Consider the following 25,382-nt stretch of genomic DNA (forward strand, 5'->3'; position numbering starts at 1 on the left):
TCAACCAACTTTTGGGTGATGATAAAAGCGCTCAACGTATCGTGTACGAAAGACACTTCATAGGAAGGTAACAATTACTTGCCCCTTGATAACCATTTTCAGGTTCTAATTGATCTTTTCGAAGTTACGCGTTATTAGTATATTGGGAACAAAAATAGAATTGTCTGAAAGTTTTACCAATCACAAGCAAACATGGAAAAATCATTTATTTGCAATGCGGAGAGTAGCAACGAAGATATTTGTATAGCTACCCAAAACATCGACAAAACCACCGATTCTAGTGAGTAAGATATCATACCGCAAAAGAGAAGAGCGCGTGGTAATGTTATATCGTCAGATTCGGAAGCAAATTGTGCTTAAGATCATTGTCATGATGTCATGCAAATATTTTCCGTGAGCTAGTAATTCCGTTCCGATGCAATGCACCTCTTCCACCTCTTCTCCCACTCCTCGAAGCAGGTGGAAAACGCGGATGCTGGGATGTCCTTTAGTTCCGCCGTCGCTGTGGCTTCTATCTCCTCGACAGTGTTCGAACGGTGTCCCCGAAGCGGCCGTTTTATCTTGTTGAACAGCCTGAAGTCGGCTGGTGCCAAATCTGGCGAATACGGCGGTTTCGGAACAATATGGGTGCCAGTTGTTGCGAAAATCTTCCTAAAAATGATGGCCATCTGGGAGGGCGCATTATCGTGGTGCAAAAACCAGCTGTTATTTTTCCACAAATCCGGCCGCTTTCGCTGGATGGAGGTCCGTAACCGCCGCATTACGCTTCGATAGTACTATTTGTTCACCGTTTGACCCTTCGGAAGAAATTCCCATGATAATCAAATAATACCGTCAGCATCACCTATAGTAAGTCCATATGATGGTTCAAAATTATACACCTCAAATGAAAGAATTTAGCAATAAACTATATATTGAATAAAACATTGAATTATGAACAGTATATCCTGTATTTTTCATCGTCCAACACAACTTACAAGAACGATAATGAGGCAACACGGCTAGCCTTTTCTTTTCTGAACACACTAAATTTGTCGTTCTAAGCACGATATTGTTAAGCATCGAAGTTTGCGATGCGCAGAGCACCAACACGTACGCGTGAGCCGTGGGTCGTTCGTGTGGCCTCACGAAGAATTTCGCTCAAATTCGCTTGGCAGTCAACGTGTTAAACATGCTTGTGACTCGAACCATTAGACAATAATTTATTTTAGACTATGTCTCTATTGCTATTTCAATCTTAGTCAAGTACCTCAAGAACTCTATAAGAGATGCCGGTTTCCAACATGATTGACCACACTTGATCCTGCCAAGGAGCACAACCGTTAAATCGTTCTGCATTTGCGCCACCCGTCTGCAGGATATCTGCAATGTTAAGTTGCTAGCTGCTAGCCCTTTGGTTCAGTCTCGTACTCTACACACTCTGCTCTCATCCAACGTCAAAGAGAGTCCTTTTCACTCAAAAATAGCAAATAAATTATGGTTCTCCACCAGCACAGTTCAGGACAGGTATCCTTAGAGAACTACTCGAAGTATAAGGTGCCAACAATCGTGGATAGTTTCTTAAAATATGTTATTTTCTCTCCGAGATTTTGTTCGAACAGTTCTAGTTCTGCGTTCTGTTTTGCGAGGACATATCGTTATGACGTATGCCCAGATCAGGTCTATTTTGTTGTTATTCTTATATGACAGTACCATGCAACAATCGTAAAAAGGTATAGTCCCTTTGGTAAAATCTCATCTTCTTCTTAGGTTCACAAAGACAATCTTCACCCGTTTTGTGCAGTTCCGAGTGAAGAAAACGCATAAAATTGGAAGTGATTGAATTTTGGTGCTATAAAATTTGCTACACAATTTCACCCAATACATCTCAGGTACTGCATACTGCTAAGATCCTGTCTTCATTTTATCCACCCAGAGTGCATCATTGTCAGGGTTGTTGGGCTTCATCGTTAAACGAGGTAATACTAGCTGCTTCCCGCGCTGCCCGCTTCGTAAGCTACTAACCTTAAAGCCCTTCTGATGTTCACTCAACCCGGACTAGTAGATCCTTCCTGTTCGGACTGGTTTCACTATGCACTGAGGGGGAACGTCCGTGTTGATTGCTGGTTCTTAGGGTTCTATATTTACACTGTCTTACTCTACTTGCTGTACATTTCTAATCCTAATCCTTATACCTATACATGCATACATACTCACTTTATGGCATGCAAACCGCAAAGTATGCCTTTAGGCGTAACATACCGACCACCTAAAATTTCTTAATTTTACCCCGCATGCCCTTTGATGCTTCATGCACTAATTGATAAGTAGATTTCGTGTGTTTCCTCTCTCTTTCTCTCTCTCTCTCTCTCTCTGTATCTCTCTCTCTTTCTCTCTGCTTTGTTCTGTTCCCTCATTTCCATCATCTACCCTTCATTGACCTTGATTTGGTAACATACAAATTCTTACAGTTGGTCTTTTCATTTCAGTGCCTTGAGCTGTCCGTACCTTTACCACTCTTACTATCCCGTCACTTCCTGGGTAAACTTCAGTTACGATCGCTAAGGGCCATTTCATTGGTGCTACATTGTCCTCTCTTAACAACACTACTATTCCAGGCTCAATTTGTGTTGATACGTCGTCCCATTTGTGTTTACCATTCAATTGTTGTATGTATTCTAGTCGCCACCTGGCCCAGAAGTGTTGTAATCGTTTTTGCACTAGACGCCAATGGTTTAAACGATTTTCTGGTACGTCTTTCAAATCGACCTCTACGACATGTTGGAGATGTGAGCCAGTTAGAAAGTGTCCAGGAGTCAATACTTCGGGATCTGTGGGATGATTAGAGAGAATCGTTAGTGGTCTTGAATTGAGACACGCTTCTACTTCCGTTAACAACGTTGTCATGTCTTCATAAGACATTGTGGCATTTCCGACGACGCGAACTAGATGATGTTTCATTGATCGCACCGCCGCCTCCCACAGTCCGCCAAAATGTGGAGTCCGTGGAGGAATGAACTTCCACGTTATCTCGTTCTCTGCGCACCAGGATGTAATCCTCTCTTTGTCATCACGTTGATTGAGTAGCTCGTACAGGCGGTGTAGCTCGTTTGCAGCTCCTCTAAAATTCGTACCGTTATCCGAGTGTAGTTCTGACACCAAACCTCTTCTCGATACGAAGCGCCTTAGTGCAGCTAGGAACGCTGCTGTGCTCAGATCGGACACGAGCTCGATGTGGACGGCACGTGTAACGAAACACACAAATACTGCGACGAAAGCCTTTATAGGAGCGGCCCTCCGCGACTGTGCCCTTATCCATACAGGACCACAATAATCGACCCCCGATATAGAGAAAGGTCTCGCTTCAGTCACTCTGCTCTCAGGGAGACTCGCCATCGGTTGAGTGATTGCTTTAGGTTTGCATCGGAAACAGCGCACGCATTGATGAAAAACCTTCCTTGCCACCGAGCGTCCATCCAGCAGCCAAAATCGTTGCCTTAATCTAGTTAGCATCATTTGTGGACCGGCATGTAAATCTTTAATGTGATAATGCTCCGCTAACATAACTGCCAATGGGTGTTTCTTTGGTATTACGATGGGTTGTTTGGCGTCAGGTGATAGAGATGCATGCTGCACTCGACCATTTATCCGTATTAACCCGACGTTGTCCATGAATGGATTATACCCTCGGAGCTGTGACGTTCGATGAATTGGTTTCTTGGCCGAAAGATTCTTCCATTCTCGCTTAAACGAATCGCGCTGAGCCAATCGACACAATGCCCATTCTGCCTGTTGTCGTTCTGCCGTGGAAAGACCCTCAAAAAACTCAGGCTTGATTTTTGGGGTACTAATTCGCAATCGTAAAGCGTGTATAAATCGCAAACAGTACCCTACTACCATGCGAAGCTTGGAGTATGATCCATAACGGGCGAACAGATTGCTAATAAAGCTATCTTCATCCAGTGAAGAAAGTATTAACTCGGTGGAACGTTCTTCACCCGTCTCGTCACGTAAAGCCTTGGACTCCGGTACTGATGGCCAATTTTCTTCGGACAACGCTAACCATTCTGGCCCCGACCACCATGACGTCGACTCAACAAACGTTGCTGGATCGCAACCTCGTGACACCAAATCGGCCGGGTTCATCACTCCAGGAACATGTCTCCAACTAGCTCCTTCCGTAAGGTTTTGAATCTTAGAAACCCGATTCGCTACAAACGCCTTCCACCGACTGGGGGGAGACTGAATCCAATGCCATGCGGTCATTGAATCAGTCCACATGAACGTCGATTTATCACTACTTAACGCCTTATTCACTTGCTCGTACAGTCTGCTTGCCAGTAACGCGCCACAGAGCTCTAGACGCGCAATAGTAAGACGCTGCGACAGTGGAGCTACCTTGGATTTTGAAATCAGTAGACGAACTACTATCTCTCCTCCACTCGACACGCTTCGAACGTAGCAGCACGCGCCGTAGCCCTTTTCCGAAGCATCGCAAAACAAATGGTACTGCATCGATACGCTGTCACCTTCAATCACCACCCGAGGTATACGAACTCTTTCTAAGAGATTTAGCTGCATAAAAAATACTGTCCACTCTCGAGCCAAATGTTCCGGTAGTTCATCATCCCATGGCCAAGCGCGTTTATCAATTCCCTTTAACATCCAAATCTGCTGCATGAAAAGCTTGGCCTTCATCTTGACTGGATCAATGAAGCCGAGTGGATCGTAGATACGTGCAATACATGCTAACACATGTCGTTTCGTGCATTTGTTCTCTGGTCTCGAAAGCTTAACCTGGACTTGTAACATGTCCGTCTGTGGTGTCCAAAGTAATCCAAGCGTTGAAATAGTTTTGACCTCAGCCGCCAATTCAAACTGTGTATTTGTTGCTCTCTGCTCTTCCGGAATATCTATCAATGCCTCTGGATGATTAGATGCCCATTTTCTCAAGCTAAAACCTCCGTAGGTAAGCAGCTTATTCAGCTGTCGGGCCATTTCTTGTGCCTCCCGAATAGTCGTTGCTCCGGACAGCAAATCGTCTACGTAGAAATCTGCCTTGGATGTCAGTGCCTTTGGGTACGCGCTACCATGATCATCGAAGATTCGCTGGAGGGTTTTGATCGCCAGAAACGGGGCACAGGCCGTGCCATATGTAACCGTGTTTAACTCGTACACTGCTATTGGCTCGTTAGCATCATCGCGCCACAGAATCCTTTGCAAGGCCTTATCATTATCCTCCACCAGTATCTGGCGATACATCTTCTCCACATCTGCCACTAACGCTACGAGATTCATCCGGAAGCGTAGCTGTATCGATACCACGTCGTCTTGTAGCTGTGGGCCGGTTAGTAGCACATCATTCAGAGACCGACCGGAAGATGTTTTACATGATGCGTCGAATACTACTCTGCATTTAGTGGTGGTGCTGTCCGCCTTCCAAACCGCGTGATGTGGTAGAAAATAAGAAAGTGGTGAGTCATTTGTATTGATTTCTGCATACGTACCCAAATATGACATGTGCTGGAGATCTCGGTATTCCTTCATAAATGCCTTGTAAGCATGGTCTAGCTTGCTGTCCAATCTTCTCCGACGTTCCATGGCCATAAACCTCTTCAATGCAGTTTCTTTCGAATCTCCGAGCTGCTGCCAACCGGAACGTTTAGGCAGCTGAACCACATATCTGCCTTTCTCGTTTTGGTATGTTGTTCCTTCGTAGATGCGCTCGCATTGTTCCTCTTCCTTGGAACGAATTCTTTCACTTGGAAGATCTTCCAACATCACAAGCCGCTTCATAGCCATGTCAAAGCTATCATCTTCAACAGCACAACATGCCATATGGGTCTCACCAATACTCTCTTGCGGATGCTCAACCACGGTTCCACTAACTATCCATCCAAGTTGGGTTTCGAGTAACTTGGGTAAGTGAGGTGCGAGATTAAACTGGCCTTGCTGCAACATATCTGCAAACACCTCCGCACCTAATAGCAGATCAATTGATCCGGGTTGAAAGAAAGTCGGGTCAGCCAATTCCAATCCCGATGGAATATTCCAGTCCTGTACTTCCACGTGCCTCGATGGGAAGTTTGCTGTTACTCTGGCCAGGACTAAAAACTCGAGTGTTCTGACAAACGTGGTGGTTCTAGATTTCACAGTCGCTGACACCACACTGTTGGCCGTTAATGTAACAGTTCCCACTCCTGAAAGCGGTTTGTGAACTCTTCCCCTTTTCAATTTTAGCTGCTGAACCAATCTTTCAGACATAAAATTAGACTGGGCTCCCATGTCAAGCAGTGCTCGTGCAGGAACCGTGAATCCATTGCTACCTTCCACCAGAATAAGCGCTGTAGACAACCAGACTGTTTTTTGTGGCCGTCTTATTTTATCCTGAACTGTCGCACTAATTGGTAGTGTTGATGTCTCTGGACTTGTCGATACAGGAGCTTCTCGTTGTTTGTTACACAATAATGTGTGATGCCTTGCGTTACAGTTTGAACATCTACCATACATTCTGCAAAATCTTATAGAGTGTCCTGCTCTCAAACAGTTGAAGCACAACCTGGCTTCTTTCACAACTGTCTGCCTTTGGGATGATTCCATATTTCTAAACACGGTACACTTCGCCACATTATGATCAGCCTTGCAGACGGGGCAGTTGTTGGAGGTCGCCTTAGGAGTTTGTGCTGCACATGCCAAAAACACAGCGTTTTCTTTCTTCTGACGCGTTCCAGGATGGTTACGTGATGATGAGTTGGCGACCACCCTTGCCGGCTTTGTATCTATTGCGTTCGATTTGTGTGTGGTGCAACTACTTAATATCTTCACTCTTTTCTCGCAAAACTCGATAATTCGTTTATAGGTGTCTGCCTCATGATCGGCCGAATACTGCTCCCAGGCCATCAACGTCGCAGAATCTAGCTTGTATAGAACCAAACTCGTCAGTGGCGTGTCCCAATCATTCACAGGCTCCTTTAACCGCTCCATACCACGCACCAACCGCCGGGTCTCATTCACAAGTCGTGCCAACTCTTCAGCGCTTGACCCGTTCATAGGCTCCAGTTGATAAAGCGCCTTGAAATACTCACGTCTTATCCTCTTGGAATCATCGAATCGCTCTAGGAGTGATTTCCATGTAGACTCGTAGTTTTCCGCTACTAATTGTGTATGGTCATATGGTGTTGCTGCACTTCCCTTTAACGCCGTTAATAGATATTGCAGTTTTGTAACATCTGGAAGCTCAGCCACTTCATGCACCATAGAAGTAAAACGATCCTTAAAAGTGAGCCATTTTGTAGCATCGCCGTCGAAAGATGGTAGGTTGATTTCAGGGAGCCTTAATGGCGTGTGCGTCACTGTCGTTTGAAGGGTGCTGCTAGCAACCGGAACAGCTGCATCTAATCGTTGTTGTGCATACAAAAAACCCTTTATTTTCATGTATTTTGTCATAAATGTCTTTTGATCGTTCCACATTGTATCTACATCACTCAATTCTTCGACAAGAAGTTGTCTTCGGGTATCAGTAAACACATTTTTCACTTCCTCTAACTGCTCTAATTGCACGGGAACCTGGTCGCTATCTCTGGCTGCATCATACTCGTTCACAAACTCTTCGTAAATATCAACACTACGAAAACTATCGAAATACATGCGTTGCAACTGTTGTAAATGTTTCTGTTGCTTATCTCCTGCAGGCATTTTGATAAACTTTCACTCCTTCCGATGATCGAAATCTAACGCGTATTATTATGATCGGCACTGTAATCGTATCGCGAATGAACACCTTTACTTCCACGATGAACTCTTATTTCACTTGTTCACTCTGACGCGTTCTAAGGTCAACGTACTAAGTTAATGTCTCATCACTACTTTCGAACCAACACGAAAACGTGTTAACCAAACGTTGACGCTACCACTAATTTTGCCTTTCACTATCGACACGAAATTATTCAGTCGGGCCTTCGCGCACTATAGTTCAATTCAGCTCAACTCCACAAATGTATTACGTGAATTATTCCACACACAAGTTTACGGGCACTATCGTTTATTACACGCAATTTAGTTTCAACAACCAAGAAGCTTCTTACTTGAACTACTAACACACGGAACAATCACAAATCAATGTTCAGACAATTATGATCCCCGCTGTAAGAACCCACGCTTAATCCTTGGCAATGGCTGCTCTAATACGTCGTTCGTTCACTATACCAACTAGGTCAATGCCCTAAGTACACACTTAGTTAAGTACCAAATTCTTCCAATCAACACACGTCATACACGCACAACGTAACACAAATCATCAATGTCCCTCAGCGCAACAAATTCGCTTCTCCGTCCTCAAACTTAACACGTTCGCTGGTTACAAATGGTGCAGAAAGTTTCTCATACGACGCAAGCGCCAGTTGTTTATCTCCTACAAACACACCAAAAACGCGATAAACACTCTAAACTTTGCACAAACCAACGTGAATATAACTGTGACGGTGACTGGCACAACCTATCCGGCTCGAAGGACCAAATGTTCGGACTGGTTTCACTATGCACTGAGGGGGAACGTCCGTGTTGATTGCTGGTTCTTAGGGTTCTATATTTACACTGTCTTACTCTACTTGCTGTACATTTCTAATCCTAATCCTTATACCTATACATGCATACATACTCACTTTATGGCATGCAAACCGCAAAGTATGCCTTTAGGCGTAACACTTCCTTTTTTTTTTCCTGTATAAGCTCGTGAAAAGTTTAACCAACAGGAACTTGTACCATTATGCCACTTTCCTCGCTGGGTGTGTGTGTGTGTTGGTAAGGGTCTATCGCATTTCTTGGCCGACGAGAACCGTTAAAAGGGAAAGTATCATATTTTTAAGAGATTTTCCCTTCGGGCTAACGAATGATTCACGCCTGCCCCGGCGGGGCGGGAAGACAAAATGGCGCACGTAGTTAGGCGTCGTCCTGCTTTTGTTGGTGCCCCAAACCGAGCGAGCTTTCGCGTGGTGTTACGGTACGCAATTTCTTTTCCTAGTCCTTCTCTTGTGCACAAGCGAAGGTCAATGTCATCACGATCAGCAGGACATATTTACCTTTGCCGTTTTCCTTGTGTTTGTGTATGTATGTTTGGTTAGCTCGGTTTGGAATGTATGGGACACATGAACACACACAAAAAAAAAAAGACAGCTTTTAACCGAGAGACAAACAACAACGAACCAGAGCCAGAAAAGTATAAAGACCCCCACCAGATTTGCGTGGAAAATTTATGGGTGGCACGGAATAAATTCGAGCATTTTTTGTTGCTGTTGGTAAGCATGCTCGACGAAGAAGGCGGCCACCCTCATCTACGCGGGGTTGGTTAGTTAGTCAGATTTTCTTTTCTTAATTCAGTCCCTTTTTCTTTTCTGCTCACTAATCCCAAGAGCGAGATCTTATGTCATGTGCGCTTATTTAGAGTTTCCTTTAAGTCTGGAGGGGAGGTTTTTTTTGTTGTTGCCGTTGCTATACGGTCTAGCGTAGCATATCATCGTATCAGAGAGATTTACTTTGTTCATGTTTCAAAAATTGTCCTCCAAGCCTCCGGAGAACCCGGCGAGGGCGAAAAAGTTTTGCCCATCGGTTACAGCCGCAGCGAAAAGATAAAAATTGGTCGCCGGTGGCAGAGTTTTCATCCGCATGCCGTCCGGTTGTAGCGGCAGTACATAAACAATGATTTATATCAATTGTGTTTTCCGATGCGTCTTTGGCATGCTGCGTAGCTAAGAAGGTAAGGGAACTTGAGTGTGCGCGCAGTCCAACGCACTGGAAGACAAATGGTTCTACCGCTCAACAAAGTTGGCCCTTCAACCTTCGGAAAAGCTCGCCGAAAGGCGTACCTCCAATTCTTCGCCCCTTGGTCGCCTTTTTCATGTTAAGAACTACAAGAGAGTTGCCGATGTGTATGAAGGAAAATGTTCTTTTTCTTTAAAACCATAGACGAGCACAAGTTGCGATAAACTTCTTTTTTAGGTCTCAATTGCGTTTTTTTGACGCGTGTTGGAGGCTGCTCTTCCACTAGTGATGGGTACATTCGAGAATCAACACGGAATCGCTGACGGAATGACTCCACTAATTTTGGAAGTGCAATGCTTATATTGGTTATAAATATGAGCAGCGAATGAGCAACAGGAAATTACAGGAACTGGTTGAGTGGTAGACGGTACGGTACGGAACAGCGCCAGGAAGTGGACGGGTTATCAGCGTCTAACACCGCTGCTCACCACCGGAAAATGCGTTGAGGTGAATGGGAGCTTTTAATAATGAGCACATCCCGTATTGGGTGTAAATTTGAACGACTTTCAATTACTTTTCGTATTGCAAAAGCCGGTAGTTATACTCGATTGAATGTTCTATAAAGGAAATCAAGGAAAGAAACTGTAAGTGATGCATGTAAACTAAAATATATGCACGATGAAGCAATCCAAGTTGAATGATGATAATTATGGGATTAACCGAGGTCCAGCAGAAAGCTGTACATCATCGTGAAGGCAGAGAAGATTTTCTAAGTTATATCGGTAAAGGTTTCCATATTCATTGGACCGACGCTGCGAATGACAATCTCGACGGGAAGTTGGGATTTCCTTTGGTGGATTTCAGTCCAAACGATTCCGACAGTTTCGAAATTGCCGACTAGCGGCTCCAAACGGCTCCAAACGGCTCCGGACGGCTCGAAATGGCTCTGGACGGCTCCAAATGGCTCCGGACGGTTTCAGGCGGAACCGTGGTTTTAATTTAGCCGGAATCGGAGCTGGAGTTATGATGCTCGGAAGCGGTTCGGAGCCGTTGGTTTCGGTTCTGAGAACCCATCATTATCTTCCACGAAGAACAGGAACCTGATGGCAGACACACACACGGAACACTGACTTGTAGAAGTAATGTCCCCTGGCAGCTTTCCCAACCATCTCCATCGAGGCGTTTGCCGAGAAAGAACAAAAATTCTCCAAAGTTAATTTTAACGCTTTCCCGCAAAACGGTTTTTTTTGCCACGTTTTGTAAAATCTCATGAGTGTTTGTTTGTGTGTTTGAGAAAATAAACGCCTCTTCTCGCGCTGATTGGCGGCGTGGTTGAACCAAATGTATGTATTATTTGCCAGTATCGTGAGATCGACTTCGCAGCAATATTTCGAGGTTAGCGAGCTAAGTTAGTACTTCTCCAAGAATATGTGTGTGTCGTCTAGGTAGGTGCGATCGCTTGTGTGTGGCTGGCGGTGGTGTCTGGCATTGTATGGAAGCTTGGCAAAAGACAAACTCCGCCGTACACACGCCCCTCCTCCCTCCCTTGGCATCGCTTGGTCTAGGGATGAAAATTGTTGTGTGTGATGTATTTCAAACATCCGAAATGCGACTTGATGGGTTTCGTCCTGGCTGTCTTTGGCGGTTTTCGCCGTGTGTCTCCCTCTGGGCTTTTACGTTGGCAGAAACCACCGCGCGTGTCTGTGTCGCGTTATTCATCCCCCCCCCCCCCCAATTTCCCACAGGAAACAACAGGAAAATGGTGGTGAAAATTTATCGTCCCGGAATTGTTCGTACCACTCCTCCACAGACGCACGAGCAGCAAACATTGCGTAGGCATTCAGGGCATTCGCTTTCATTTACACACCATACCGAGCTCCCCATCCGGCAATGGTAGCGTCTTGCTCTAACTTCTTTGGTTTTGTTTTTTTTCCACGTCTCAAAATGTCATCGCTTCAGTGTGCTTCGGAAAAGCAAACCGGTACGGCAAAGATATTATTGTTTATGGTTCCCAGTGGAAACTCCCCCGATCGCTAAGAGGCAGCGACACGTGTGATGGCTTATGTAAAAAAAGCTGAAAGAAAGCGATGAGAAAACTTAGAAAAATAAAAACCAAAAACAGGCAAAATGAAAAATTACGAATTGCGTTTGAGCTGCTGCTGCTGAACCAGTGAACCCCTCATCTCGTTTCTGACACCAATAAAAAAATATTGATCACCGTTCACTGAAAGTCAATTAAATTATGATGCAAATTTATTGACTGTATTCTTTACGAGCGTTCGGTTGTGGTGTCCCTGAGTGTCCTTGTGTGTGCGCTCTGGGCAATGTCAATCGAAGTCATTGAAAATGGGGAAACGACAATTTCGGGAGATGGGAAGGTTAATGCTGTTCATCTTTTTTTAGGTTTTAAAAGCAATTTGTTTTCGCTATCGTATTATTGTTTCTAAAATGTGTTTTTTACGGAATTTTGTTGTTTTAAAATAAATTTCGTTTACTTGTAGAAGTTTTCATTGCTGTTAGATATCCCTTTTGCGTGGATCCGTGCTTGCATCACGTAGGACCAGTCAATGGCCGTGTGCATGGATAGGATTTATATTTTACCTGTCTCCATAAATTTAGACGCTTTCCCATAAATCCTTTACTCTGGACAACAACACCGTTACATGGGGTGATATGAAGCTGATATGGCAGTCCCAGAGTGGTTGGAGTTTATCGTGGTATCTTCGTGGCTGCTCCCTTTCAGTACGGTACCAAAAAAAATGGTACGTGATTGTGGTTATTTTTAAAAGTAAAGTTCAACTGAGTTCGCTATTGCGACTGGAGGATTTGTTGGATGGTTATTTTGTAGAGACTTTGAGCCAGTAGACTTAGACTCTCTCTCAAACAAATTTTTTGAAGTCACTGTGTTACATATGATTCTAGAGCTGATGGTAGGAGTTATATTAGTAACTTTAATATCGAAATGCTTTTTTTTTAACGAGATGAAGAATTGAACTCACGGTCGCCATGTGATGGGGAAGAAGAATTTCTGACTTATAATCGCGACGAGAACGGAACAACGTGATTGCTACCTGTGCGGACCAATATTTTTCTTTTATCTGACTCTCCAGGCAGTCTGAAGATTCTAGAAGAGAATCTTCCTTACTGGAACGTTGGAAACCTCGAGGCCTTACCTTTGGTACGGGGACTCTCGATGCTCATCGGCGGAACAGGTCGGTCAGGCGACTTTGGATATTCACGAAGTAATATTCCTTACAGGCATGTTGGAGCTTTGAGGCCTTACCGTGGGTAGGTGGACACTCAAACCTCTTGAAAGAATTGAACGCAAGGTTTAGCTTGTTGCACCTTCTCTCTAGACTCTGCTCTCTAGATGGCTCCCTAGACCGCTTTATTTATACCCAATTCTTACAATAGTTTTTGCCCGTTTTTGCAACCAAAAATTGTTTCTTTGTGGTTTTTCTTTTTTTATTGTATTTTGTACAAAATTGTTTACGTACGCACAAAATGGTCGATCGGTCGCGGTGCGATCGATTGCTAAGTCTGCCAAAAATGTGCGGGATATCGTTCGTCGTTTGACCTATCTGCTTGCTGTGGTTCGATATGCATGAAGATACTTGTTTTGTGTTGCTGACCACTGCCTGGTCTCGCTAGATGTTTTAAACTGATATCATATTGCATTGTGACACTCTCTAGCCGTGTGCGCTGATCATTGTTTGAATGTTCATGTTAAGGCGTGCGCTTGGTTAAAATAGCTAAATGTACATGCAGATTATTTGTTAATTTAGTGAATTTCTGCTCACCGTATAAAGCTACGTAACGCTTGATGTATGCGAGATAATGTATACTCTAGCGATATGTTAAGCAGATATGCTACATTTTGGCGTATCTGGGCATCCTTGACTTGATTTTATCGGTAATTGTATAGTCAATCCTTAGTACAGAAGGAAAGTTGGGGTGGGATTCGAAACTTGGTTAGGATTGTTGGAACACTGGATAACCTAGAAATGTTCAACAAAGATTAGACCTGTTCACTTTTGCATTTCAGCTACTTTATCGTCTAAACTAGTTGGTCAAAAAGTATGGTTGTGTTTATATGTCAATTTATCTTATTTAAACCCTCGTCCCCCTCACCTGCTGTTCAACATTTGCCACGATTCACTATGGTTCAATCGCAATACTTTCAATTTTCATTTCGATCCGTTTTGCTTTCGACAATAATATACTCTTGTCGCATTAACTAGTGCCCCTTCTGCGTGACATGAGCGTGTGTATTGTCGCGTCGCGTTCTGTGTCGGTAACATAAGTCGACCTCTCTCTAAGGCATTTCATAGTAGCAGCATCGTGTAACAAGTTGAACGGGAAAGACTGTTTCATGCTGGCCAGCAATAGCAGCATGATGTCGACCACCGTCGCAGCTTCCATGCATCGACTGACAGCCGAACAATGCCCGATAAACTTGACTTTGACAGTTGGCAGGAGCGCTCGAGTTTGAAAGCAGGTCAAGTGGCCGGCAAAACTGGAAAAGCTGCCCAGTGTTTTATGGACGGGAGCGAGAGCCGAGACGACTGGGTGGGAGACAAAACTTTACCTTCTGTTGTAGTTTATTGGAACGACCCACGGCACTAGCAATTTGTTGTCTCCTGTTTGTTACCAGAATCTCTAGTGAATTGTTTTGTGTTGTCTCTCTAGCTAAGGAACTCGGCCGTCCAACTGTGCACAGGATTAACTTTGGTCCACAGATGTGTTGACTTTACCGGAGGAGGAATTGTTGTTCTGACGGCTTTTTTTTGGAGATAAATCGGTGTGTTATAAATATCTGATACTGGCTTCATGCTTACATATTGTTTTTTTGTGTGGTCGGTGTTTCTGAAGTCGTAAAAAATACTATTAAATGGCGGATTACAAACTTTACAGCTGCATTTCTCTTGGTCACATGTTGAAGGGTTTGATATTGCTGTCCTGTTTGTAAATTATTTCCATTCCAAATTCTAACATCTTAAAGTGAAATGCTCCTTTTCAGTTAGCAAGCTTAGCTCTAAATGATCTAATTATGTACCGTTTAACATTCTTCTCAAGAGTTCGTAATGTGAAGGGATGTGTTGGAAAGAAATATTACGTGTGGATAGGACAAGAAAGGTGGGCGTGTGCTACCCAGAGCACATTGAAGTACTGTCGTTAGGTCTTTATGGGCTCTTATTGTCTAGTGAATGTTTCATTACTGTTGGCAAAATGAATGGCACGTTTGGAGTGCTCTGAAGAGACCGTGTGTGTGTACAGTTTAGGAAACACACGTTAGCAACGTGGGAGTTTTTTTTCTGTTCGCGTTCTTCCCTACTGCTTGCCTATATTCTTCCCGAGAAGAAATGCTAATGACGGGAGCTAATAGAAAAATAAAATAAAAAAAAGGCTCACCGTAAATAGTTCGTTGAAATAGGTGTGGCTGTTAGGAGCTAATGTGGAAAAGAATACTTCCCTTTTTGTTTTGTAGGTCACGAGAGTGTGAAAATTGAACTTCAGACTTCTCGTGGCAGTTAGTCGATAATGTCGATAATCTGTGCGGCGTCATCGGTTCGGTCCGGCTGGTTTTACAGCTAACGGAGGTTTAACTTACCGTGCAGCGTCGATAGATACTCGTGCCACAATCGCACCTTTTACGGGGTTTGAAGCTTCTTGCTGCCGCTTTCAAGCGTCAACCATCCCCATTCCTCTTTAGCGTCGTCTTCCGCATTCGTTTCCGTTTGGAAAATCGCCACACTGAACGCGCTACCACCTTCCCCATCGCAATTGGCCACACGGTTCGATTTTTCTTGTTGCAGTCGTTTAGGAATGCCGACGGTGATGGTGATGCTGTTCCCCACTTTTCTTCATCGTTCGGAATGGGAATCGTAATGACGGTAATGGTACTTCCAGCTGAAGAGCGTACCTGTCTGACGGCCGTCTTTTTTTTGAAGATGGAGGAGAAAAAATTGAAAATAACCTCCAGAAAACGAACCTCCTCCTCCTCATCCGGGACGATGGAGAAAAACGACGGAACAATTATTTCTTTCCCATTCATTCAATTGCTCTCGGTGCTTTTAGTGGCGCAGTAATAGATGGAGTGACTGTGTGGTGTACCACAGCTTGCATTTGTAGGAAAAAAATAGACCATCTGTGAACACACAACACCGCATTGGTGTGTGCTTTTCCCATGCGCCTTCGACCATTGTGGATCTGGGACAGGGAAAAAAAGCACGTGTCAACCAAGTATAGTTGCAATAGGATATCATTCTGTGTCTTTCGACTTGTAACTCTGTTAGGATGGATGTGAAACATACATTCTTTCCAAGAAAGAAAAACCAAAGACAATGGCAAAATGTTATCTATAATTGAGAAGGTGAAAGTTTGCTACATGTCCCCCTCCCCAGTGGACACTCGGTGGTGATGTGTTTTTCTTGCTCTTTCTCTGTGGTTTTGGATGAGTTGGACGTTTTTCAAAGTAATCGTTCATCATCCCCAACATCATCATTATTGTTTCCATCTTCCTTTCCTTTTGTTCGGTTTTGTTTAGGTCCTTTTGTCGGCCGTGTTACATGTTCACACTGTTGTCAAACTGCTGATGATGATGCGTTCAACATTTGTTATGAAGTAGTTTGATGGTGATAAGCAATTGTTGCGTCGCACCACATCATTTCCATAAGGTGGGGAAAAAGGTGTGATGAAATTCAACCATTTCCTGCATGCTGTTATTGTAATGAGTTTTTTTTTGTGCATATAGTTATGTGTGGGTAGCTTGCGGAGGGAGCTGACAGACAAATGGAACACTGAAGATAAGCTTTTCCGTCTTTGCAAACTTCTTCCCTTAAATACATCACTTTTCATCCGCTGGAGATGGAAGTGAACGCGCGTAAGCGTTGCTAATAAGGTAATTTAGCAATTTTGTACGAATTTTGCTTCGCATGTTTCGTGATTCGTAGCTGCCGGTTTGGATTTGATTGACTCGTTCGATCTAGACCAGGCAGAGACATGTAACATTGTTACATGTTTGTAAGGGAATTATATATTGCGCAATAGATTATAACTAAAAATACTGATTTTGGATGTAGTCAACTCGATCGTTTAAATATTCTTCGGTTCCTGCATCCAGGAAGCTTTGCACACAAATATTGCTACCTCTTCTTAGATCGTCTTGTGGTCGTCAAACAGGACCTTAGTTATGGCGGATGTACAAATGAATGTTCCCTTGACAAGGTTTCAAGGAGAGATGATCGCCTTGGAACCTTGTGGATCAGTAATACTCCATTTTGGCGATAGATTTATTGGGCAAGGCCCTTCGAACCTTACCTTCATTGCTCAGAAATTGACAGGACAGCAGTGACGTCTTAACGTATGAATGTAGCTGCATACTAGCAAACTACACTTCAGCAATTGACGACGACGTTTTGTATGACTATCTTATTCGGGATAATCTTCAGCAATTAGAAACATGATGATAAGTTCTAACCGATGTACTTTCACTGCAGTAAAGTCACCTAAACTTGACTTTTATTGTCAGGTTTTGGTGGATTTTGCTCCGAAAAATACATTGTTGTTATAACTGTCCGTCGGCATATGCTTCATGATTTCTAACTATTTCGGTTAGGAATGTTGGTTGCACAAATTACTCAAAGTAATCACCCTCGGCATCGATGACCGCCTGTATCCGCTTCCGGAACCTGGAACAAGCCATAGCCCTGGGTAGGGCCGCAAAAACGGTCTTAATTATTTGCAATAATTCTGCTTTTGTGTTGCAGGACCCTCGGTTGGTGTCCAGAGTTCCAGAGACCAGGGTTCAAATTCAATCCGGATCGTCCCCCCGTAGTGAGGACTTACTATCCACCTACGGTGGTATCAGCAAGTCTAGAAAGCCATTTGATGGCCGGCGTGACTTTAGAGTTAAACCAAGAAGAAGAAGAAGAAGATGGCAAGGTTCCGAAACTTGTTGCCACACATACGGCCTACTATTGGTCACTTTGGTTATCCAGGGCTTGACGACCGTGTCCAACAGTTTCACATATCCGTCCGCATTCAGCCTCAGGCCCTGCTCGAAGAAATGTCGTAAGCAATCCGCCCACCTGGTATGATCCTTCCGTTGTAGAACAGTCTCTAAATCTCCGTTGCAAGTTTCAACCTGCTTGCGAATATCCTTCACCGTGTTTAATGCACACTGCGTCGCCGTCTCGATGTCCCGGTTTGTGTGATCGGCGAGGATCATCATGATACACGTAACTCGCTTCCATAGCTCCGGCGGGTTCCACATATTAAGTTCACTGGACATTTTTCATCACTATTTCCAAACACTTGTGGCTTTCGAATGACTTATCGTTTGTTTTGATACGATAACTCTATCACGAACTACAAACGAAATGACCAATTGTCAAATTTATCGTGCAGACGGTGTATATTAATGAAATATGCTACAAAAAAAGGACATCCATCATCATCCAAAAGGTCCTCATCTCTAGAATTTATGTTTACTCAAATTTTCTTACCTTCTTCACGTACTATTTATGTTCTGTACGAATTTTATACTAAACTTTTTCTTAGCTTTATTGATAATTAACCTACGTTAACGATTTAACTCTGTTATACATACGTGCAGCTCTACCAGTCCCAAAGACTTCCAAGGCCCCCCCCAAAAGGTGCTCGTTGCACGGTCGAAATCAATTGGAAGAAAATAAGGACGTAATCAGTCGTGTAAAAGTGTGGTAATATATTATCCACTTTCCATGCTCGTTCGTTGTGCCCTGCGAAGCAGAACTGCTTCTACTGTCGGGCTGGCTCTGCTACCGTTGGCTTCATGCAAGACTGGTATGGTCCTCTTGTAACCTGGCGCTCTACTGCTGCGTTTGTCACTGGTAGCGTTGGCTGCCATTCTACCGATGCGACTTTTTCACGATTGTATGCAAATTTTCCACGCTCGATATGGTACGCCGATGATGCTCAGCGTGATATTGCAATGTTCGATCCTGATGCTACGAGCTTTGTGTGTGTGTGTGTCTGTTTGCCCCACAGTATGGATTCTGTTGGTCCCGGGACGCTCTACACTTCCGTATTGGCTTCTTCCTGGTATCTGACCGGACCTCCTCCCTGGAGGACGCAAAGGCAAAATCGAGAATGATTAAAGTTGTTAGCATAATCTGCAATCGATTGACGTTCGATAGAATGCTTTCAACCCTATGGAAACACACACACACACCGGTTGAAGGTTGGTAGTTGCAAACGAGTTGTGGATGGTTTTAATTGAAATTGATGGTCCGGTGCACGCAGATAAAGTGGAAAACTAGCAGAAGCTTCGCTTCTTTTCTCTCTCTACTTTTACTGATTAATGGTCCAATGGTTGTGATTTGATCGACGTTTTCCCCGTACGCTTTTCTTCGTCGTTCGATAATTTCAATGCAAACAAGAGCAATAATGCGTTAATTGGAGTGATCGAATGGGCGAAACAATCTGTTTAATTTAAAATGTCTTCCACCGTTATTGCGTTACTTTAGATCACAAAAGTTTGATTATCTTTTTATTACAAAAATGCTTCTTACATAGGGGTTTGCGATGAACAAAAAGCTTGGCGAGTTTTTTTATGAAAAATCATGAGCCCGGAAGGAAATGTGTAAGTGCAAAAACTTTTCATTTCTCTCGTTTGATGCTTTTCCGATTTTTTTGCATTTGTTGGTTTGCTGTTGCACTTCATTCAAGATATTTAAAATCTCTGCTTGCAATGCAGGTATGGTTTACACTTGCGAACAAACTTCATGGGCGTGTTTGTATATCATGTGCGTGTGTGGGTGTGTGTGATCTACTGTTGGTGTAAGAGTGAATGCAAAATACTTTCATAGATGGATTATCCACCCTACATTCAAGAAACTTTTCATTTCTTACCACCCCTCCTCCACAATGCGCACGGAAAAGTTTCATCTACTTTTTTACGCGCGTGCTTTGCTGCTGTGGGAAATGATCGATCGTAACAGCTCGTGTAAAGCTGCTTCCAAACTCGAGGGCCCCACGCTCACTGATTGATCTACTCCGCTCCAGATGCGCGAAGGAAAGCGTCCCGATAAGAGGCAGTAGCGTTGGAAGTGCTTTTAAAATCGAGGAATTTTCACTTATCCAACCGTCGCACACACTTGGCCAGTTGTCAGGACTTTTCTATCCATAAAGTCGCTGTAGTCTTAGGGCTGGAGGGAGAATAAAAATAGAATGCCACCTGAGCAAAGCGTTTTTTTTACTTTGGTTTGTTTTTGCTGATACTCTCGTCTGGTTTTATACTGCATGCACTCCAACTGGAATGAAAAGTTTCGTGTTCTAGAAAAGTTTATCAGAATTCAATTATACCCATCTTATTGATTGTTGCACTCGCTGCCCGGGAATCCCGAACGCTTCTCTGCAGTGTGTGGGGTGAGCTCAGGGATTTGGTGACAGATAAACCATCTGCCATTGGATGTGGAAAAACTCCTCTGAATATGGGGGAGATCTGAGATCTCGTCTCACCAGTCACCAGAAGCGATGATAAGAGAGAAAAGTTTATCTTGCTGCCAGTACTCGGTACTTACATTTCGTCATCGTGTGATGGTGGTAGTGTGTGTGTGTGTAGTTGGTGAAATTGAAACTGGAGAAAGCTTTTCCTTTTCATCATCATTTATTGGTTCCGCAATTTATTTTTTTTTGTTGAACGAGGAGAAGCAAATTACTTTTGGGGCTTTGGAGGGAAGTCGAAATCGCTGTTGGCGTTTTTGAACTGTGACAGAAATTTACATTTTTGTAATGTAAGTTATTATCTATTTTTATGCTTTTCGCGATACTGGTGGCGGTAGCGGTGGTATTCTTCTCACGGTAGGACCGGGGATCAAATCCCGAGTAATTCATTAGATGGTTGGCATGGTCTAGCGTGTCGACAGGCCAAGAAGTGAAGAATACTGACTTGATATCTCATTCTGCAGCAGTTAAACTGATCAACAAAAATCTTCTTGTCGTTCAATCTGAATCTGTCATATGATCAACTTTATCCCAATCATTGATTCTATACGGGTAGTACTGCTTGGACGATATGCTGTAGACATGTCGCATGCCCATACGCCACAATGTATCTATCGCTCGTGTACACAAAACTGTGAACATCCAAACATAATGTCACATTTGCTTTGCTGTTGTGGACAAGTGCATTATGCGGCACCTGAACAAGAGTTCTATCCTTTCTCGTTCAATGTCCAATATCGAGCAGCTAAGCATCAAGCGCACTAGCTAGCAAGAAGCTCTCCATAGCTCCCCGAAGCCTGTCAAATCGCGACCCCATCGTTGGTTGGTTCGGGGGGACATTAAGCACAAGAGCAACAGCAGCACCAACTAATTGCTTCCTGCGCGGGATGACATACACATACTTCGTCGTTACGGAAATTGTTCTTTAGGGAAAATGGAAGCGATTAAGTGTGCTCCGGAAAATGGTGACCTGCAACCGACCAAACGTTCGGCTCGTAGAACGTACCCACCACCATCCCATATCGAGCGCATGTTTTCGTATGCGCGCATAGGTACGTAACCAGGGCAGCCTTACGACGCCAAGAGGTACTTATGTATCCGAAAATTGAACCCATCTGCCTTGTCTCTACTGTACTATATGGCATTGCGAGGGGGTCCACTAGCGCTGAGCGGTTTTCCGAAAATTGCTGTCGAATTCTTCACCTCTTAAATCTGCTGTGTGCCGTCTGTCTCGCACAGCTGCAACTGGTGTGTTTCGACGACCGTTTCAGGTTGTGTTCACACTGCCAGTGGAGGGAATTATTTGAGAATCTCTCAGCGTAATTACCATTTCGTCGGATTGCATGACATCACGGCGCGGGTTGAATGGTCTGGTTTGTTGCATTTGACTGACTGTCGTGCATCGTACGATAATTGGCCAATGATGATGCTTAACAGTGAATGAATAACGAAAGCTTCGTCTCTTGCGCTGTGTTTGAGTGCGAATGTGACTGTCCGTGGCAACATATGTTTCACAAAACACGATGAGGACATCAGTTGCCATAACGTTATTTTTTAACTCTTCAGTAGGAAATCGACTCAATTTTTCAATACAAATTGAGTCAAAGTAGTATAATCGTAATTGAAATAATTGCTTGTACTTGCACTTATTTGTACGTAAACAGATAAAAAGAAAATCAATTGCGGAATTTCTCGATTAAACTTGCTTTACTCGGAAGCGCAATCGATAAAATACCTCCTTTATCCCTTTTTTTCCATTTTCGAATGTTGTTTTTATTCAAATTGCAATGAAATCGATTACGGAAAGTACGGAAAACTATGGAACTTACTTGTTCGGCAGTTAGGCACGCATTTGAGCGACGATCGATGAAAAGTGTGCCATAATCGTAAAACGTAACGAGAGATCCTCACATTGCCTTTCTTGTTGGTTCATGTTTCAGTCACAGAGCAGAACCGAGAAACCCGAACATCAAATATCTCGCTAGGTACAGTTGAGAGGAGATTTTGCACCCTTCAGTGCTTTTCCATTTCCGTTAACGTCACTTAACACGCAGCAGCAGCAGCATTTTAGAACAGAGTTTTCCACCGTTCCGTTTTGGCATTTCCCTACTTTTCACTCCTTAGTAGTTACGGTTTGCGGAGTTTAACCCCCGGAAACTGACGACAAGGAAGAACATGCGACCCGGCAAACATAAACGTTACAACCCGATGTCTTTTATTTGGAAGCAAAAGTTAACCCATTTTCAAAATGCGTCTCCCGAGTTCAGGGATTTAGAATGCTTTTTTTTTTTTGGTATATCCTGTTTTTTTGTAAAGAGAAGATCGTTTGGGGCGGTGGTAGCTAGCAGGATGAGAGCAGCAACAAATAGTTTAACACACTTGGTATGGCAAAACAAATCCGAAAAACAGGATGGGAAGTTGAACATGTGATCCGGGAAAACGATCGAGTGATGTGTTGTGTTTCCTGTTTTGTCACAAAAAAGCATCAGCAATTGGCTTATTGGAAATTTACTGTTGTGTAGTGTTTGCGTGTGTTATTGCATTACGTTCTGGGGCCGTTTGTCACGTAAAGAAAACACTTGCATCCTGGACGTGTTTGTGCTTGTTGAACATGTAATTATCAAACTGTGTTTTGCCAGAACTGGTTGGAACATAAATTTTCGGATGCCAGTGTAATCCATCAATCTCAAACCCGTTTTTCGGAACTCAATACTGAACATGAAATCCCTCGTTACACTAGATTGCAGGTTGATGTATGTGGAAGTTTTTGGTGATTGTTTGAATTTCACACAGATATCCGTTAGGTGTTGTCAGACCTGTCGGATCCTATATGTAGTTATTTTAAAATATCCGACTAGGGCTTGATGTGATAAGGTTTTATGAAATTTCCATGAATGTAGAGTGCAAATTTTTCTGGAGAATTTTAGCATGAATAAAATTTTAAGTCTAAAAAAAGTAAAATGCTTGTTTAAAACATCAGAAATCAACCATTATTTTCCACTGTGATAAAAAAACATTCATTGAGCATAAAAAAACTCCAATCGTAACTGTTCTCTTAATCTCATCACAAACAAAATAATGTTGAAAATTGGGCTGCCATCATGACGTGTTTTGTGTAGAATATCTTCAACCAAACAGACCGGAAATCAAAATATTATCCAAGCCTATGTCAGCTCTATTTTCGCTCGTTGGAAAGTAAAAATGTAGCGTACGAACAAAAATAAAGAAGCAATTGCTGCGCACCGCACACCACTTCTTCGTTCGTTCGTTTGGAAAACTTTACACAACATAGCGCGAGTAGAGTTACAGCACAGTTCCGTTTATGGTTTCTTATGCGCACATCGGAACAATGCTGTCACAGACAGGGAAAGGAATGTTTCTTCTCCCTTACTCAGTTGGGCAAAAAGCCAATTGTGTTGGCAGGATAAAGTGGAAAATGAAAACTATGTTGATGTCCACAATATGGATGATCTTGATCTAGTTTCGTGTCGTCGGGATATATTTTAGTTGTTGTTTAGGCGAGGAAAATGGATCTCATTTCGGAATGGTCGCAGTGGAACTTGATCTGATAAAAGTTCTTGTTTAGGGAGGCAGATAATTCTATACCACTTTGTCAACTGATCTCAAGCACTGCAATTGCCGGCAGGCAAAGGATTTTCTCTTAAATACAGAAAGATATTAGCTCTGCGACATACCGCTGTGTGTTGTAGGTATTGTTGTGGTTTATCGTCACAGTTTTGTCTGATTCCCTTGGCATGACGAGCCTCCGAAGTTAAGGTAAAAGCGTTTAAAAATCTACTTCAACACATTCAAAACAGCGCCCTGGAGCCTTCCGCTACATTGTCCGGAATGTTAAGGAAATGCTGTTGCACGTAGCTCTGCTGCATCGCTTGCGTGTGTCCCACCCCGTTTGGCGACAATGCACAACAGCATGCTGGGGACAAAAAAAGGAAACCCTATTGCATTGCGCTTGTTCTTGTGGGGCGTTCGGTTTGTGGCCACCAGTTACGCGCGTGCGGTCGTCCAAAGCATGCATTTGACAAATGTGAGCCCTCGCGGAATGCAGCAGCACAAGGACGCGTATTTATGGATAAATCCTTTCATGTGTGTCTGTGTCGTGTCGTCTTGTCGGCAGAGGAAATGGATGCTGTGTTTGAAACTGCAACAGCAGCAGCAGCGACAGCCTAGAGCTCCAACACGTAGAATGCTTTTCACTGCACACGTGGTGATGAATTTTCGCTGCCACTTCACTGTCTGTCTATCTGTCATGTACATGTGGTGTGATGGGTGAGCATCAGCTTGCCAGCTGCATACTGGAGTGAAAATGTATGATGCAACCATACATACCATCAGCATATTATGGTGCTATCGCTTTTTGCCCTGTTGGTGTATGGTAGAGACAGATAGAGACGGGTGATCCTCTTAGAAGTTACACAAAAAAAACTGGGGAATTAAATGCAATGCATCCGAACAGACCCGTACGAGATTTGCAGCGAGCCTTCTGCACAATAAAGCACCATTTATCTGTTGCTGGATTGTCTATGTGCTATATTCTGGGGTTTCGTTTTTTTCCAGCTACACTATTAAAGCACTATTTGTATCGTTAATCACACTTCCAGTAGCAATGGAAAATTAAACATTAAACCGGCATGTGCATGAAATTAGGCAGAACAGTTCGAATGCGGAATTTGTTCAATAATTTACCTTCCGGATTGACGGACGGACTCAAATGCTACAAATTATTGCCAGTGGAGTTCAATTACTGTAAATCCCTCCCAAACAAATGGCTGAGAAATTGTACCGATTCATTCAAAACGATTTTTGTTGTTGCGATACACAGAGATACGCACACACAGAGTTCCCATCGAAAGAAGCATTTCCTTCTGCCGTTTTTTTCTTGCCTCTTTCTTGCCCTCCCTGGGCCAACTGGGCATGCAGATACTATTGCTCGGGCTTCTTTAATAGAGGATGAACTAAGAAAGCACCGTACTTCAGCGATTCGTTCGCAAAGGCGAAGGAATTTGGGACAATTTATTTCTGAATTCGTCCCCCACAGTATCGTTCTTGCCCCAGCTCGGGTTCGATTGGCGGAGATGAGATGGGTAAGCCATTATTTAGAGCCATGTCTCTCGGGTTGTCTGATCCGGTCAATTCGTCAA

General features: G+C 43.5%; 3 protein-coding genes across 14 annotated transcripts in view; 1 reads left to right on the forward strand and 2 right to left on the reverse strand.

Moving 5' to 3' along the window:
• Positions 1-25,382, forward strand: part of LOC126557773 (uncharacterized) — a 38,860-nt gene that overhangs the window by 9,884 nt on the left and 3,594 nt on the right. The gene's annotated exons all lie outside the window — the stretch shown is intronic.
• Positions 1-25,382, reverse strand: part of LOC126557211 (protein groucho-like) — a 345,364-nt gene that overhangs the window by 7,272 nt on the left and 312,710 nt on the right. The window lies entirely within an intron of this gene.
• Positions 106-5,781, reverse strand: LOC126566864 (uncharacterized). Its single transcript, XM_050223299.1, has 2 exons — positions 4,941-5,781; positions 106-164 (listed from the first exon to the last, which is right to left on the reverse strand). The coding sequence occupies exons 1-2, from the start codon at positions 5,779-5,781 to the stop codon at positions 106-108; spliced, it is 900 nt and encodes a 299-aa protein (XP_050079256.1).

The sequence above is a fragment of the Anopheles maculipalpis genome, chromosome 2RL (genome assembly GCF_943734695.1).
Source record: "Anopheles maculipalpis chromosome 2RL, idAnoMacuDA_375_x, whole genome shotgun sequence".
NCBI lineage: Eukaryota > Metazoa > Arthropoda > Insecta > Diptera > Culicidae > Anopheles > Anopheles maculipalpis.